This window comes from Vespa velutina, chromosome 1, assembly GCF_912470025.1.
Source record: "Vespa velutina chromosome 1, iVesVel2.1, whole genome shotgun sequence".
Lineage (NCBI taxonomy): Eukaryota > Metazoa > Arthropoda > Insecta > Hymenoptera > Vespidae > Vespa > Vespa velutina.
Window position 1 is genome coordinate 15,119,561 of NC_062188.1, and position 17,088 is coordinate 15,136,648.

Sequence of the window (17,088 nt, forward strand, 5' to 3'; positions counted from 1 at the left end):
TAAGTAAAATTTTTCATAATGCAATACTTGAAACTAAAATCATTTTTCCGCGGGATCCGTTAATGCGATCCTCCTTCCTACGTATTGTAATCGACGTGTACACAAATATATACATATGTATATGTGTATGTATACAGTGCGTGTAATATGTACATATAAAAATTTAGAAAACTTACAAGTTTTAAAGGAACAATTGAAATCTACGTATGAATGAAGTTCACTTTGATAAGAACTTAACAAATTCGCGAGAACAAGTCCAAAATGACGAAGAAGATGGAAAAAAAAAAAGAAAAATATTAATATAAATACCTACGCGTTAATCTAAGTCGATATATAATTAATTCGCGCGAGATAAAGAGAGAGAGAGGGAGAGAAAGGGAGAGAGAGAGAGAGAGAGAGAGAGAGAAAACAACAGAATAACGTCGATGATCTCGCGATGATCTAGACCGATTGTTTTTTGAAAATTTATTATGTAAATAGAAAGGAGATTTCCACCCGTGCGTGTTGAGCGTTGCGATTCAAGGGGTTCGATTTATCTCGATTTAGCGATTGAAAAACCGCTGATACTTCATCCCCCATTCAATCTACGTTCTGTTACATATTGCGTTAAATAAAAAATTACTGTAATATTTTGAAGCTCGTCTAAAGAGATTTTAGCCCGATATTTAGAAAATGAAGGAAGACAATTTTTCGAATGGACAATCTTCATTTTCTCTTTAGATTTATTTAAATAAGAATTATTTTTATTTATAAAAAATTATATATATATATATATATATATATATATATATAGATAATGGTAATGATCGAAATCATATACAGGATGAACCATATAACACAATCTTTATTGTATATCTTTAAATACATATAACAACTAAAAATGTAAAGAAGAATTTATAATATGTCATTGAAATTATCGAAATAATTGGTACAGTTACATAGTTCAACCTGTATGTATAAGAATATTATCCATTAACAAGTAATTATATAATAATCTACATATTTATAAAATTCATATTATAACATAACACATTATAAACATGACCGAACACAGTAAGATACTACATATTTACATAGAAAGCACTTTTGTTTATTTGGTTGGTATTTTTATTAACTAATGGTAAGTATTTTGTAAAATAAATGGTCAGTATAAATAATCATATAATTTAAGTGTCATGTTTACGTCAGAGTTACAAAGTTTATATATTATATATTAAGTACCGATATTTTATTATAAATATTGACGATTTATTTAAAATTCTGACCAAATGTTTAAAAATGTTGACCCAATAAATAACAAAGCAGAAAAAATAAGAAAAATGAAGTATACGGTAAGTATAATCGAATTAAGAATATAAAAAAAAAAAAGATCGAAGAAAACAGAGTAACACATTAGAGATACAGTGTTGACTCGTTAGATTTAAAAATAGAGAAAATTTTGCTATACATAGAAAAAGAGTAAAGCTTTTTCATTACATTTAAGTTTAAAGTAAAAGAATTTTCAAAGGACTAATTAACGAGTAATCATTATATTAATTCAAATAAGAACACACCTGCTAGAATCACAAAGACACATAAAACGCTTTAGTGACTTTTGTTCTCAACTGGATAACGCTTCATCGATCGACCGAACGAAGCAGAGCGTTCCACTTGAAGATTGACATTAGGAATTAATGAAGCATCGTGTTACAGCATAAGTATGCCACTTGGAACTATAATAGGTATTCACATCTAAAGCTCCTTTCTTTGAGGTGTGCGAATTCTACTTGTATGTATGTACCTACATATAAAAAGTAAGTACACTCTTATTTTATTATTATTTTATCCTTGAATATGGCAAGTCGTAATAATCAGTTATGACTTACCATTACGACGTAATAATCAGTTGAATGAGATTCTGTCAAGAAAAAAATAAATTAAAATTTGCTAAAGAAATGCTTCGAACTTTTTTAAGATTCCTTTCTGATATCTGTAAAAGAAAAACATCAGAAAATTGAACCATTGAAAAATGTTGAACGGTGATACCTTTTTTCTTAAAGAAATTGATCGATTTTATGAAACGTAAGAAGTGAAGAAAATTATAAAATTCAATACTAATTACAAAAGATCAATCGTGATCTTTGATCTCTTTTTTCTTAGAAAATATTGTACGATCATATCATTCACTGTTCGAATAAATTTCAACAATGGAAAAAAAAAAATGGAATACAATGGATAGGAAAAAATAATTTCTTTTTGATGTAAACAAGAAATTTATTCCATTTGTTTTTGTTGTTGTTCGATCGAATGAACGCTCTTGTTTCGATCGGTTGCACATCGTGTCCAAGACTGGTTTCCCTCGCATCCTCCAAGGTCGCGATGTTAGGTCCCGTTAAGTTTCAATCGAACTGTAACACGCGATACGTTCACCGAACTTCCCGAAGTGGCTTGCTCGGCCATTGCACGTGCTCCTGGCTCCTGCTGCCACTGCCATTGCCGCTGTCGCTGCTTGCTTTTCCTTGCAAAGAGGAGCGATTAGCGAGATTCTCCTAATAAGAAGTACCAATGCAGCATCCCGCTATTGAAACAGTTATGATGAATTACGTTCTTCATAAGAGCACATTTCTATTAGCTCGAAGTAATCGAAAGGAGAAATAAAGAGAAAGAAAAAATGAGAAAAAGGGAGAAGAGTCGAAAAAAAAAATACCAGAAAAAAATAATAATAAGATGAAAAAATAAGACCGAACAAATTGAACTAGATCGGGATCAATGACATGCAAACGAGTTAAATCATTGGACTAACGGATAACTGGTTGTTTAGAGAAATATTCAAGAGAAAGAAAAAAAAGATCGTAACGTTGCTTTATAGCAACAACAGATGTTTCGAATTTTTATAAGAAAGCAAAGACTTTTGTAAGAAACAAGTTCGAAGTTCTCGATCATGGAGAAAGAAAGAAATAAAAAAAAAAGAGAGAAAGAGAGAGAGAGAGAGAGAGAGAGAGAAAGAGAGAAAGAGAGAAAGAAGAGAAGTGTGTCGAGTAACAGGTCGTACAGCGGTTCGATTGAAGGTATTTCCAAGCTCAAGTGTTATCGAGCAAGCTGGAATGCAAGGGAGAATCATTTCCGAGAAGATGATGGATAAAGTATATAGTTTTTATTGCTTCAAAATATTCATGATAAAGATTAGATTTCCTGAATCAAATTAGAACAGCTCTTTCATATTTTTATAAATATAGGATTCTTAGGACGAAGTTTAAACGAACACATTTTAGATTGTGAAAGTATCAGCTGATTATAAGAAAACAAATCTATCATCATTTCTCGAAGAATTATCGCATCTTAAATCTTCTATTAATTTTCTAATTAATCGATATAAAATATTGCATTCTTTAATAAAAAAAAAAAAAAAAGAAAAAGAATATATGTGGACCGACTATAAGAGATGACGCGAAAGATCGATTTGAGAAAGTACGATGGTATATGTCTTTGTAAATACGTAAAAGGTATCCTCGTGCGCGTCGTCAATTCATTTAAACGACTTTCTAGATGCTCCACAAAAAATTGATTTATATATATTTATAACGTATAAATCAAAAAGAATAGGAATTTCGAAATTGTAAAAAAAAAAAATAATCTTACATTTTAAATATAATAATACCAATACTTTCTTAGAATTTATCGAAATTGAAATCTTGTTGCCCCGAGCCTTAAATCAGATCGTTTAATAAATATACCGCAATGTCATCTCTAAGCTACTTGTGATTTTGTTTTCATTGTCTGCTAAATGTAAAATCGCATTCCATGATGGTAATATCCGTGTCCAGGTCAGATTCTGAATCATTAACTTACTCGCATTTTCAAAGTCGACCACGGTTTCTTTTCTAATTTATCAAGGATGCGGATGTCACAACGAATTTGACCTATAAAATAATTATTATAAACTCAAATAAAATAATTATAAAAAATAATTATGAAGTGTTGTACCTATACATACGATAAAATATTATGCACTTGAGGTTGTTTATAATTCTTGACATTTGCCGTAACGTTTAGTATTCGAATGAGATGATTATGCAAAAATTACACGTCGCTACAACTTCTATCGAGTATAACATTTACATAGGACATCTTTGTAACTCATCAAACGGGATCAGAGCGACTAAGTATAGTGTGGTATGCTTATAAATAGTAAAAGGGTGAAATATAGTCTCTTATCGACATTAGAAGTTAATAATATTTTTTTTTTTTTTTTTTTTTTTTTTTTTTACCAGAATTACGCCCGTACCATTTATTTGACATTCAACATATAAAATGTATATTTAAATAAATTGAATGTCTAATTGTTTATCGAAACTCTATTGTCTTTAAAAATTCCCTAATTACGTTGATTTAATCGAGTATTTTGGAAAAATTGATATATTTCCGTCAAAATAGATTTCACATGATTTTCTCGCGTCATACTTTCAAGTTGAAAAGTATAACTATTTCATATTGGAAACACGTTTACAACTTGTTACGTTCTAAAATGAGCTCACACATGCACATATATATTTATCCAGTTTCGTGCAATCGGCGGATATAACAATGATAAAAATCTTTAACTAAATTGCAGAACGTACAACCAGTTATGTGATATTCTTTCTTTGTATATCCCGATTTTCTTTATCAATTAAATCTTCAAATAAGAATTAGAGAAATATTTCAAGCGGTTCACATTACATTCTAATATATCTTTGGATTTGTATATTACATTGAGTATCTCCACACACATATACACACACATACATCAGGATTATTTATCCAACTGTATATTTTATTATCTATCAATCATTGATTATTTACGAAACTCAAGAAGTAAATAAAAGTATGAAAAATAAGGATTGGATAAAATAAAAAAAAATTAGAAAATAAAAATGTGTTCATATAAACAAAGAAAATAGAAAGCAAAACAGTATGGAAGAAGAGATGTCATCAGAAGATCATTTGAAAAATACATTTTAAGTGGAGCTTAGGATGCATATCGGGGATAGGCCAGTTCCATTGAAAATAGAACCAAAGCCGAGTGATCATTGGCCAAACGGTTTTCCCCCACGTGCGTCCGCAAGCTATATAGAAGACCCCGCAAGGAATTTCATCTTCAGAACTGAAAGTCAGTGTCAAGGAAAGGCTACCTGGAAATATCGAAGTGAGTAGAAAAAATCGCTTCTCCTGTCCCCTCGTCGAACTCCTTCTGGTGTAAAAACAATATTCGCAAATTATCAAAACACATTTAAAACTTTTCATTTGATCTCCTTTTAGAATTTTCTGAGATCAATCACACCAAATTATTTGACGATTTTAATGTGCGAAATTAATTTTCTGAATCTAATTAATATTATCGATACTTTAATAATATGTAATAACCGATTTCTTTCACAAATCATAAATTAATAAAATAAATAAAACGAGTGATTATTGCGAAAAACAAAACAAAAAAAATATAATATTAAAATTTTATTTACTTTTCGTTTCTTCCTGCGACAATGTTTTTCATTTAAATAATAATTACTCGTTCATGTAATAATTTAAAATCCATTGATATGAAAATAAATATATATAATATTAAAATTTAATCTATTTTTTCGTTTAATTGAAAAATTATTTCTATATATAGAAAATTATCGTACAGACTTACGTCACGAATGATTGTACTGTTCGACGAGGAGTTTGACACGATTAAAAAGACAAGAACAGATAGAAAATACCTATTCAAGAGTTAATGTACAGTTAGAAACGTGTTTGCGATTTTTCCAACAGGACGAGTAAGTACCGTTTTCCAAAAGACAAATGACAACTTTGCGACAAAAGACTTGTTTTCTTTCTTTTTTTTTTTTTTTTTGCAAATCGACGAAAACTGAAATATTTCAATCAAATTTGCCATCATTTACAATAGTATGGATATTTAAAATAATTACGTTTGTTTGTTGTTTTAACAATATTGAATCTATAATTCAATAACAATTTATTTTCATTGAAGTTTATATTCAATTACATTTATTAATCTTTCTCTTGTTCATAAGTCCATATAGTCGATATAATTCATATAATCCAATGAATAGACTATATCTATATTTTGATGACAATTCAATATAACAATCAGTAAATATAAACCTTGGCAAATGGCACAGAAGATCGAATTCATTCGACAAAGCGAATCATTATGGCAGGTATTATTAATAGGTAGAGAATATTTAACACATTTCAAAGATAACAATCAATTATTTACTTTTACAAATAAACGACATTTTAACAAAGCCTCTCTAATAATCATTGCAATTCATTATTATCCATTTAATGTTTATAATAATTTACAAAATACATATATATATATATATATATATATATATATATATATGTATATAATTTTGACTCGAAATTTCACTTTCGATTTAAGTCATGAATATTTTTCGAAAAATTATTGAAACGGACCACTTGCTTCTTCCGTTTCTCTTCCCTTTCTTTTTATCCTCTCTTCTTCAACGTCTTCTTCGTCGTTATTTTTCCGAGTCGACAACGAGGAAGAGGAGAGTAGGTCATGGCCGCCTTTTCGAGCTAACGGTACGCACCGAGTTCAACAAACCAGCATCGATCGAGAAGTGGGCTAACGAGCAATCATGTTGCTCGCTTATCGAGCCGACCTTAACCGCCATGACACACTTTCCAAGCATCTACTACCGTTCCCGCATACTCACGAAAGTCCAAAGCTGTTTTCTTCCACTTGTTCCATATAACATTCATTCTACACCTCATTCGATTTACGAAGAAGTCGAACTAAAGTCGAAATGGTTTCTTCCTTTCGTTCCTATTCGACTTCGTCCTTGGCAATGACAATGAGTCGCAATTACTAGTGAGTCGAGAGTGGCATCATTCTCCTCGATTTAACAACGAGTAGATCGGAAAGCGTGAGAATTGATACACAGAAAGGAAACTTACCTGAGAAATTAAATTAATGACAGAGAAAGTACGAGAGATTATTTTCTCAAGGGCTCTTTCCGAGACTATTGATCGATTTTTTATATTTGATTTTTATTACATCATTCTTTCTGCATGTTGTATATATATATATATTATTTTAAATTAATATCATCGTTATATTAATTAATATTTTATAAAGAAACGTTATTTCATCGTCTATCGACATTTCAGTCAATTATACATCTATAATAAATCAATCGAATATTTGGATATTTTGTAACATTAAATAACTTTTTCTAAACCAAATATGGTATAAAGTTATTGAAAATTGAACAAATTATTAGAGTAAATAGTTTTTTGTTAATACTTCATATAATTCATACAAATACGAAAATAAAAAATTCAGAGTACTTTGATTTGTGTAATGAAAAAGTTATTCAATTTCAAAAAGTGTTAAATATTTACGTGATATGTTACATAATAGGATTCATATTACGGTTTATGGTCTTATTAAATGGCATACATTTGGTTTGTATTAGGATAATGGAAAAGCTGCGATAATAATTACCTCCGTCAATTAATTAATCGACGTTAATTAATTGTTATCGATATCGATTTCAGGATGACTTTCAATCAGCGCATTGCATTATGCTTGGTAGCTCTTGTCATTGGACAAGCTGCAGCATTGCCACAGCATCCCCAGTACACTCAACAATATCCTCAGCAATATCAGCAACAAGTTAGGGATGAGAGAAAGTTCGCTGAGAAACCAAACGCTATGAAGAAGGTTGCGATCGACGATCTCGAGGATATCAGTACTAATCAAATTCAAGTTAGTTGAAAAATAATTCGAAAATTTTTTTATTAGCGTTGCCATTTGCATCTTTAATAACAATATGCATATACGCTTTCGATTTTCCCGAACATTTTCATTGAAACGTATTTTAGAACAACATAATTAAATATATTATATTTCTTTCTTTTTTTTAACTAACATATCATAGTTTGCTGAATTTTTTGAATATTTTATTAATATATAAGTTTTTTGGGATCACAATAATAACTGAATTTTCTGTAATCGCTTCGCTTTTTTCATTGCGAAAATTAAATTTTATTTAAACAAAAACATTTTAATGATAAAGACATATTGGTACAAATGGGCTAATTGAATTACTATTGATTCCATCAAATTCTTATCGATGTTCTTTAGGAAGGAAGCAGCAGTGGTTTCTCGTGGTCTAACATGCTAGGAATGTTCATGCAAATGCTTCTGGGTCAAACGGGAGGCATCACTGGACCAAGCAAAAATGACATAGACGAAGGTGTTCCAGCTAGTCCATGGGCAAATCTTCTCTCCGTTGGTCTCCGAGTACTCACGGCACTTTTAGGTGGTCCTCAACAGTCCGTTGACGGTATCGACAAAGTCGATAATCAAAGCAGTCCCATGCAGGTATTCGATAAGGTCATTAACGTCGTCCAGATCATCTCAATGATTTTCGATGTGTACACTAAGTATAGAAAGAAATCGTCGGAAGATAGAAATTCATCAATTTGTATATAAAAAAAAAGCTTGTTGATAATAGTAATACTTACCTATCCTTGTACAATTTCACGAGATAAGCTATATCATCGATAATTGCAAAGCCAGTAGTAGCCTTATACACAGAGCACTTACACAATAGATCATCAATATGTTTCTCTCATGCACATAATTAGGAAACATGCAAAAAGCTATATTTGCTTATTACGCTACGCATTATGTCGTATTTATGTCGTGCTCGTTTATATAGTTGAAAATATCATAGCAAGCCAAACAATTCTCTTAAATATTTAATTTTAACTTTCTTGATAATAAGAAAACGTATGACGATTGCCTCTTCCCAGATTGCTCTAAAGAGGGATTGAGTATTGGCTGCTCACGTTAATGAGTTCCATTGTAAAGGTAGAAAAATGCATGACTAAATCATTTTTATCATTGTCTCCTTCTCTCTTTTTTATTTTTCGTATGGCTGAAAGAGTTTCGTTAACGATCTTCACGTTCTCTAAACGATTTAATTAGAATTTCAAAGAGGTTTCTATTGTTGCGAAAGGTTGACATTATTTTTCTATTTTACTCGTACATTGTTATGGAGAAAGTTGAAAAGATTTATTTGTTTTTTACTTTAAAAACAAATAAACGAAGGATATTTAATAATATCGCTCGAATGACAATGTTTAACGCGATTTGAGATAGACGCGATTGGCATACTCTTCCTGTAAATAAACTTCAAAATTTCGACTTAGCGCACATGGCTGGTGTCGGTTGTTTAGGAAATTTTGACTGCGGTGTTGGGCGCGTTTCTAGGACAGGGCAGAGACCCGAATCAGGTTGCTGTCATGGCTAAAAATGCTTCAGAGGTTAGTACGATTACGAAGAAAATTCATTTTCGAGCATAACAAGTTCAGGACATTTTATGTGAAATAATTATTAACGATATTAGCTTTGTTTATTATATCAATTTTACTAATTTTTTTTTTTTTCATTCTTACCAACTTGATTTTCGTTTCACCTTTAAAAAATAAAAATCTATAGACAGCATTCTTGATCGACAGAAAATAATAATATTATAAAATAATAAGATCTACAAAGAGGAGACCACTTAATTTGTGACGAAACAAAAATCAAGTACGACTATTTCTACTTTCTAGACTCGCATGCTCCTATTCTTTCTCTCTCTTTGTTTACTTTTCTTCTCTTTATTTCGTGCAACAGCGAGCAAGAATAATACTATAAGTAAGAAAGTATGCTATAATTCTCTACTTTCTTATCGTACAGTTCATCAGCATTGTCATCAACCTGTTGGACGCATTAAAGACATCCTTCTCGCATCGTTCTTTATCCGCTCGTTCTCTTGGTAGACATGACAGCGTTTCCGAAGCCGCCATGGCATCTATTAGTATGCTAAAGGTAAATCCTATTTGACGTTCGATTTTCTATTATTTTTAACATATTACTTCGATTATGTTTTTATTTCTTAAGCTTTAACAAATGTAGGGACTTGTATTCATGAAAAGTCTAATAATCAAATATTTTTTAAATTGATAGAGATTATTAAAAAATTATAGTATTTACTTTTTAATTATTTATAAAATGTATTAAGGCAATACTTTATGCTCCGTCAATAATTATGCTTACTTTTTTAATCGTTACAGTAAGCAATTTTTTTTTGTTAGTATTTAAAACCTTTTTCTCCCACGATAAATGATGTTTTCAAGTATAATTATCGATGTTGCGTAGAGTCTTGCCCATTTACAGATGTAATATTTGTATAAATAATTTTAGAAAAACCATTGAAAAAGATGAATAATTATTTAAAGAATAAAAATCTATTAACGAATATGAATAATTATCTGATAGTAATTATACGATAATTATATATAAAGGAAAATATTTCAAAGTAATAATCCTCTTTATTTTATTTATCATGTTTTTGTTTCTTGTCAATCAATTTTTAAACTAATAAATAATTCTTTATCAGGGATACGTAAGATCAGTAAAAGCTTTCAGCAATATCGGTAGAGCAGAAGACGAAGGTCAACAAGGTTGTGCCGAAAGAGCCCTTTGCGAAGCCAGTGCTGAATGTGCCGGCGATGCTCAAGGCACATCGACGATTTTCTGTCAGCTAGGATCGTACGTTCTTTCATTGAAATCTATATTTTTTTCAATGGACTTTTAATGATATTAAAATATAATTTTATTTTTCTTTTTATTAGATATGCAACAAGTTACATGTTGCAAAGGCAGAGTGGTGTAGGATTCGAAGCACTTTATGACGCAGGACGACGTGGTCGTATGGGAGAAGACTGCAGGACTCTTTTCATGGATTGTAACGTCGCATGAGTGGGAAATTTCACATTAAACGCAATTTAAACGTTCGCGGGGATCGTTTGAAATTTTTCTGGGTTAAAAATTCGCGAAATTAAGTCGAAGAAACGCATGAAACTGATCGACCTAAATCGAGAAATAGATTTATTTAGCGATTATCATTAAAAAAAAAAAAAAAAAAAATTCCTTAGGTAAGGTCGAAGAAAACGCTTCAACAAAAAAAAAAAAAAAAGGAAAACAAATTTTCCTACCTAAAACTTATGTTTGTTTACTTAATTATGTAATTAATTAGTGAAAAATCAAACTTGGAATTCACTTCGACACGGCTCTCGCGAAAATTTTCATTGCCTTTAATATTGTACGCACAGAAACGAAGACTCGAATCATCACGAAAGACGAAATCTCTCGAAACGTGAAACGACGATTTTCTCTTTCGTGAATCTCTCGTTGATATCGTTGACGTTTTACAAGAGCTTTCAGAACAAAAATTGTCGAGCGTCTTAGCTTTTTCTAGAAGTAGACTGAATAAGACTCGGGGCTCGACCGAACAAGAATGTTTGTGTTTGCTCGAGCCAACGATCATTATTATAATTATACTTATTTATATTTATTTAAACTTAGGATAGAACGATTGTTTCAAGTTGATTCATATGCTCCGAATGGTTTTAACGAAAGCGTTTATTTGTATTAATCGCGATAATACATTTGTGTTGTTGGTTTGTTTTTTCATCGAAATTGAAGCATCATCATGGATTATCTTTTGAAAAGACTATTTCTTTCGTAATTATTGTCTTCCCGTATGTTTTTCGTGTTTAAAAGTTAATACCAAAACTGTGAGAATAATTAGAAGACAAAGATCAAATAAAAAATATCATTTTTCAAAATCTTTCAATGACATCCATTGTTTTTTATTTTTCTAATAAATACATTAAAATTTATCATATCGATTGACTTCGATGAAAATAAAGCTAAATATTTTTATCGTTGGGACGACTATCGGAATTATCGCGAATAAGTTCGATTGTTAGATATCTCATATTTTTGAGGTAAATAAAAAAGAGAATTTCATTTTCATTATTATGAAATAAATATACAAAACTAGGGGGGAAAACATTAATTACGATCCTCGTCTAACAATCGATCAAAATAAATTATTGTATATAGATATTTTAATATATATATATATATATATATATATATATATATAAAATATATTATATAAATATATTATATAATATATATGACATATTATATATTATATATTATATATTATATATTATATATTATATATTATATCATATATATGTATATGTATATATATATATATATATATATATATATATATATATATGAAGTTTCTTTTAGTAATATCCAATTCATCTAGCTTCCTTAAGCTTAAGATGTGTATATGTGAAACATAATTATATACATATAATGAATACATTAAATAAATGGCCTTATTGAACTTTTCGCATTAAAAAGATAAAAATATTTATTATGAAATTATTTTTAAGATGAATAATCATAAATATAGAATAAAAAAATGAATAATAATTTCAACGCAGCTGTATTTTTGAAAATAACTTCATTATCAGCTTTTACAATCGGATGTGATCTAGGAAATGACAGACAAAGATAAACAAACAAAATTAAGGGTAACAACGAGGAACACACTTTTGTTGCTCAAGGTCCGGAAAACATTTACGGCTGAGAAATTATCGAGGAAGTACTTAGGCTCAAAGAATGCATAAACCGTGAAAAAAAGAAAAAGAAAAAGAAAAGAAAAGAAGTCGAATGACGAATTTACAGGTGATTCACAGAACAGTCGTTCTGTGAATCTCGCTTAAGAAAGTTCTTAGTTTCGTCAACGGCATGTGAATCTTTTCTACGTTTGCGTCAGAGTACTTTTCAAATTTTGCGAAGGTAAGCAGCATTTGTCTCTCTAAACGCATATACGTATTCGTCGCACTGTGTTTATGACATTCAGTAAATTTCACGACACTTTCTAATTACGCAAGCATTTCATTTAATGCTGAAAAAGGGAAGTTACATGATTTCATAAATAAATATATTCAGGAAGATATATTGATTAAAACTAAAACTATTTACAAATTATTCCGATATATTAAATTACATCTTATACATATTGCAGAGAAGCAATCAAAAAGAGAGAAAAAAACAAGAAATATATAAAATTAATCATATATATATAAAATATAAGAGAAAATGCCATAATGCCTTGAGAATTTTTAATAAAAACATAATTTTAAATCAATTATACAAACTAATTTCTAAATCTAATATTAAAATTATTTAAAAAAAAATTATTTCTTTTCGTAGGGGAAAAAATAATGAGTGATATTAATCAAAAAATTTTAAATACAAGAAATATATATATATAACATTTTAAAATTTATCTATTGGATTTATTTAAATGAGAAAATGAATGAACGAGAGGAAAAAAGAAAAAGAGAGAAAAAAAAAGAGAACTCATATACGTTTTCATAAAATACGTTCGCCAACCTGCTGTCTACTAACTAGAAAAGATTGAAGCTCCGTGTCGACCGCATTCCAAGAACGTAGAGTCAAAGAACCATATATCTATTCCTCGTTTAAAGCATTGACGTGAATGAACATTTTTTTATATAAAACGTGCACAAGTTACGAATACATATGAAACGAATAAATAAAAAAAAAAATAAATAAATCAAATGATCCATTTAAAAATTATATTTCATATACTACCAAATTTTAGATTTAAAGAAAAAAAAGAAAATATGTATATATAAAGCTTTTTTAATAAATGCATCAAATACATGCACGTAAAAATTCAATATTATATCTTAAGATAGATGAAAACTCTACACATTATCGATAATTATGATTGTAAGTGCCGTGCTAAAGTGATAATATAATAAAACTGAAACATTTTCTTATGCTCGTATATAATGACTATTCTTTTTATCATGCTTGTAAGAATGCTTCGTCTATCATAAGAGTTAAACAAATTATCCTATCGATAGATGGCATTTGCTAACACAGTTATTAATAATGTATAAAAAGTTATTTACTTTCAGGTACTAATATTATTAATTAATAAATAACTTTAATAATTTTTTTTTCAATATTTCAATTTATTCCAGAGATATTTACCGATTATATTCTTTCTGAATTTATATAAAATAAAATGAATGACGTTTGATAATTTGATTGATAGGAATCATAAAATTCTATAATAACATGTTCATTTCTTTCTTTCCAGATTAAGATGACGTTCAAAGCATTGATGAATTTTGGTTCCTTTGAAAAAACTCCGTACACGCCCGTCGATCGTTATCATAGCGGATGGGGTTCTTATCACCATAGCTCAAACGGGTAATTATCGGAAATTTCAAAAGAATCTGTTTACAAAGTTATCGTAATTAAAATTAAAAGAACTTCATTGTTTACATTTCAGTGGTTATAAAGGACATAAAGGTGGTGGCAATGGAGCTGCTTTGAGCGCTTTAACTTTACTTGCCTTTCTCTTCCTTATAAACGTTATGCAAGTGAGTAATAAAAAAAAAATATAAAAGAAGAGAAAAAAAAAAAGAGAGAGAGTAAAAATCTTCTTAACATCGCTCATAATTTTAGCAATCTCTTCAAGACAATAATTCTACTGTAACAACAACCACAACAACGTTGTTTTTACGCGACGATGAACAACCAATTGTATTGGACGCGAGAGAAAAGGAAGATGTTAATAAGAAGAAGGATTCGAACGGTTCACCTCCAAGATCTCATGATATAAGTTACGTCAGATTGTAATCCTTCGAAAGTATTTTTGCAGGATTAAAAAGGACATTGTTTCAAGGCAATAATGTTGTATAGATAAAATTTTACTGTTGTGCATCATGTAACAGAATATGTGCTTAAATATTTTCTTCCGTTTTTATTTATTTCATCTTTTTCTTTTCTTTCTATCAGCGACCTTTTCCTCTTTTACAGTTAGATTCGCAAACTTGCGCAAAATATTTATCGTAATTTCTATAACGATGGGAATAACGATGGAATCTTAGGAAATTATTCTATTTATAATTGTAGAGAGACTTTTAGTGTCGATTACTCTTGATTCGACATAATCTTCGAGAGTTTAATAGTAATAGTAATAATAGTAGTAATAATAGTAGTTGAAATGATTTAACCATACGTCAAAACACATAAATATTTTATTTTTGTTTTCTTTTCTTTTTTCTTATTCGAACATGAGCATTCGTCGAATATGTCTTGTAATGTAATTAGCGTTTCGAAAATGTACTTCCGTTTTATGTACATAATATTAGAAACATTGAGATATTCTTTTACCTCTTGATAATCTAGTGCCTTAAAAATAAACATGAACGTATTCGCGTATTGCTAAAGGATCGTTACTGACAGGTCCGAGGAACTGTATAACATCATATCATCGAGAAATCACGTTTTTTGTTCCCTACTTTCGATTACACCGATAAGAAAAAGGATGGAAACGAATTTTCCTCGAATGTGCGCCCATAAACTCGCTCGAGCACTTGTCACGATCCCGAAAAATCTTTTATTTTTTTTTTTTTGTTTTTTTTTTTGTTTTTTTTTCTTTACTTCTTTTTTTCTTTTTATTTAAAAATTATCATGAGCCTAGTAGGTCTTCTTGAGCCTTTCGAAATATGGCAGAGTATCACGCGTTTTTATTTGTTTTAATTTTTTAAATCGATCGACGACATATGTACGTAAGTACGTATGTATATATATAGTACGTATAAACGAATAATTTCGTTGAGTAAAATGATTGTATTCATGTTTATACGTGTATGTTTATGAAATATGAAACGAGCCGAAGAAGCATAAATTTGAATATTTTGCGTCGTACTTCATTTCGCCCGTCGATGAGATCGTTTTCGTTTATTTAATAAACATACTTTCGTTAATGTCGTTGGAATGGAGATACGAGAAGAATATATTTTAAATAGAGAATACACAACCAACGAAACAAATTTAAGTTTAACATTTAACAAATTGCCTCCTGACTATTTCTAAGAAATATGCTTGGGAATACTTTACATATGGAAGGGACGAAGTATGATAAATAGAAAAAACATATTGCCGTATAAACCATCGGTATTTTCGTTTTGAATATCATTCGAAAAACTATAATTACATAACTATAAATATGTTTAGTTTCATATACGTACATACATACACATATGTATGTGTACGTAGAAAGACCTATATAGAAAAACGACGTCTAATCATGCTTGTATATACGATATTCAGATATCCGTCGGTCCTCTATATTTTTTTTTCACTTGTATACATCAAATACTCTTGTATACAAGAGTCGGTTCGAAGCATTATTTTTAAGTTCACTCGACGTTCGAAATTCACATTACAAAAAAAAAAGAAAGAATAAACGTCGAGATCGTCCGAATACTTTCAAAATAACTGTATCATGTTTGCGAGATTAATCTTCGGGAGAATATTGTGATCGTTTAGTTTCTCCGAAGTTAAATTGAAGGAAGAGGAGAGTGAAAGAAAAATCGAGATAGAAGAGAAAAATTTTGAACACACGCGCGGGTAGACTCGAAGAGCTCAAGGTCACCTCAGCTTTCTTACAAGTATTTTTTTTAATATAGATACTCTGAAAATCGTCTTCGTTATAAAACGAACGTTAGTAACCAAGAGAAAAATAGCTATATATACGTATATGTGTATATATATATATATATACATATATATATATGTATATATATGTATATATGTATATATGTATATATGTATGTGTATATATATATGTATATATATATATATATATATATATATATATATATATATTGTATGATACACTAAATTACTGTCGTAAAGAATCGATGGCGTCGCCCTTCGATGATGCTTTCATTTCCATAAACGACCGGTTGTGAACGATTGCGAATATCTTTCTAGTTTTTACTATTCTCTTTCTTCTTCTTATTTCTTTTTTTTTTTTTTTTTTTTGGTCTTTTTGCAATGTACAGATTTGAAAGGAGAAAAGAACATTTACAACGATCGCTTAATATGTATGTATGTATGTATGTATGTATTTATATTATTTACGTATGCATATACGTTTGAAAATGTACGATTTAGTTTTATGAATCGCTTCCTCGTCGCCATGATCATTACATCCGTGGAGACGGGAAGAGGAAGAGAAGCGTAAGTAGAAATAACGACTCTGCAAGAACTCGTTTCAATTCCGGTACGCAGTTACGGCAATTCGAAGAGAATCTTCCCTTGTACGCGGA

General features: G+C 29.7%; 2 protein-coding genes across 4 annotated transcripts; both read left to right on the top strand.

Annotated features, from left to right (window-relative positions):
* Nucleotides 1–4,333: 4,333 nt before the first annotated feature.
* On the top strand, nucleotides 4,334–11,049 carry LOC124953467. Of its 3 annotated transcripts, XM_047504889.1 has the most exons (7): nucleotides 4,336–5,164; nucleotides 7,555–7,765; nucleotides 8,144–8,383; nucleotides 9,244–9,330; nucleotides 9,749–9,880; nucleotides 10,452–10,603; nucleotides 10,687–11,049. In XM_047504889.1, exons 2-7 carry the CDS (start codon nucleotides 7,556–7,558, stop codon nucleotides 10,811–10,813), a joined length of 948 nt encoding a protein of 315 aa, XP_047360845.1. In that variant the 5' UTR covers nucleotides 4,336–5,164; nucleotide 7,555; the 3' UTR covers nucleotides 10,814–11,049. The 3 variants fall into 3 exon arrangements, with proteins under 3 accessions (XP_047360856.1, XP_047360845.1, XP_047360865.1); XM_047504900.1 differs by lacking the exon at nucleotides 9,244–9,330 and having other exon boundaries at nucleotides 4,334–5,164; nucleotides 8,144–8,395; XM_047504909.1 differs by lacking the exon at nucleotides 9,244–9,330 and having other exon boundaries at nucleotides 4,345–5,164.
* A 1,109-nt stretch (nucleotides 11,050–12,158) lies between these two features.
* LOC124957307 lies at nucleotides 12,159–16,493 on the top strand. The gene is made up of 4 exons (XM_047514246.1): nucleotides 12,159–12,721; nucleotides 14,061–14,173; nucleotides 14,256–14,346; nucleotides 14,432–16,493. The coding sequence occupies exons 2-4, from the start codon at nucleotides 14,067–14,069 to the stop codon at nucleotides 14,603–14,605; spliced, it is 372 nt and encodes a 123-aa protein (XP_047370202.1). The 5' UTR covers nucleotides 12,159–12,721; nucleotides 14,061–14,066; the 3' UTR covers nucleotides 14,606–16,493.
* The last annotated feature ends 595 nt before the right edge of the window (nucleotides 16,494–17,088 follow it).

What these genes read in the sequence shown, in the direction of transcription:
- LOC124957307 (XM_047514246.1), top strand. Translation starts at nt 14,067, where the DNA reads ATGACGTTCAAAGCATTGATGAATTTTGGTTCCTTTGAAAAAACTCCG. An exon ending in TATCACCATAGCTCAAACGG is followed by an intron (nt 14,174 to 14,255) that starts GTAATTATCGGA and finishes TTTACATTTCAG; the next exon opens with TGGTTATAAAGGACATAAAG. An exon ending in TCCTTATAAACGTTATGCAA is followed by an intron (nt 14,347 to 14,431) that starts GTGAGTAATAAA and finishes TCATAATTTTAG; the next exon opens with CAATCTCTTCAAGACAATAA.
- LOC124953467 (XM_047504889.1), top strand. Translation starts at nt 7,556, where the DNA reads ATGACTTTCAATCAGCGCATTGCATTATGCTTGGTAGCTCTTGTCATT. An exon ending in ATCAAAGCAGTCCCATGCAG is followed by an intron (nt 8,384 to 9,243) that starts GTATTCGATAAG and finishes TCGGTTGTTTAG; the next exon opens with GAAATTTTGACTGCGGTGTT. An exon ending in CATCTATTAGTATGCTAAAG is followed by an intron (nt 9,881 to 10,451) that starts GTAAATCCTATT and finishes ATTCTTTATCAG; the next exon opens with GGATACGTAAGATCAGTAAA.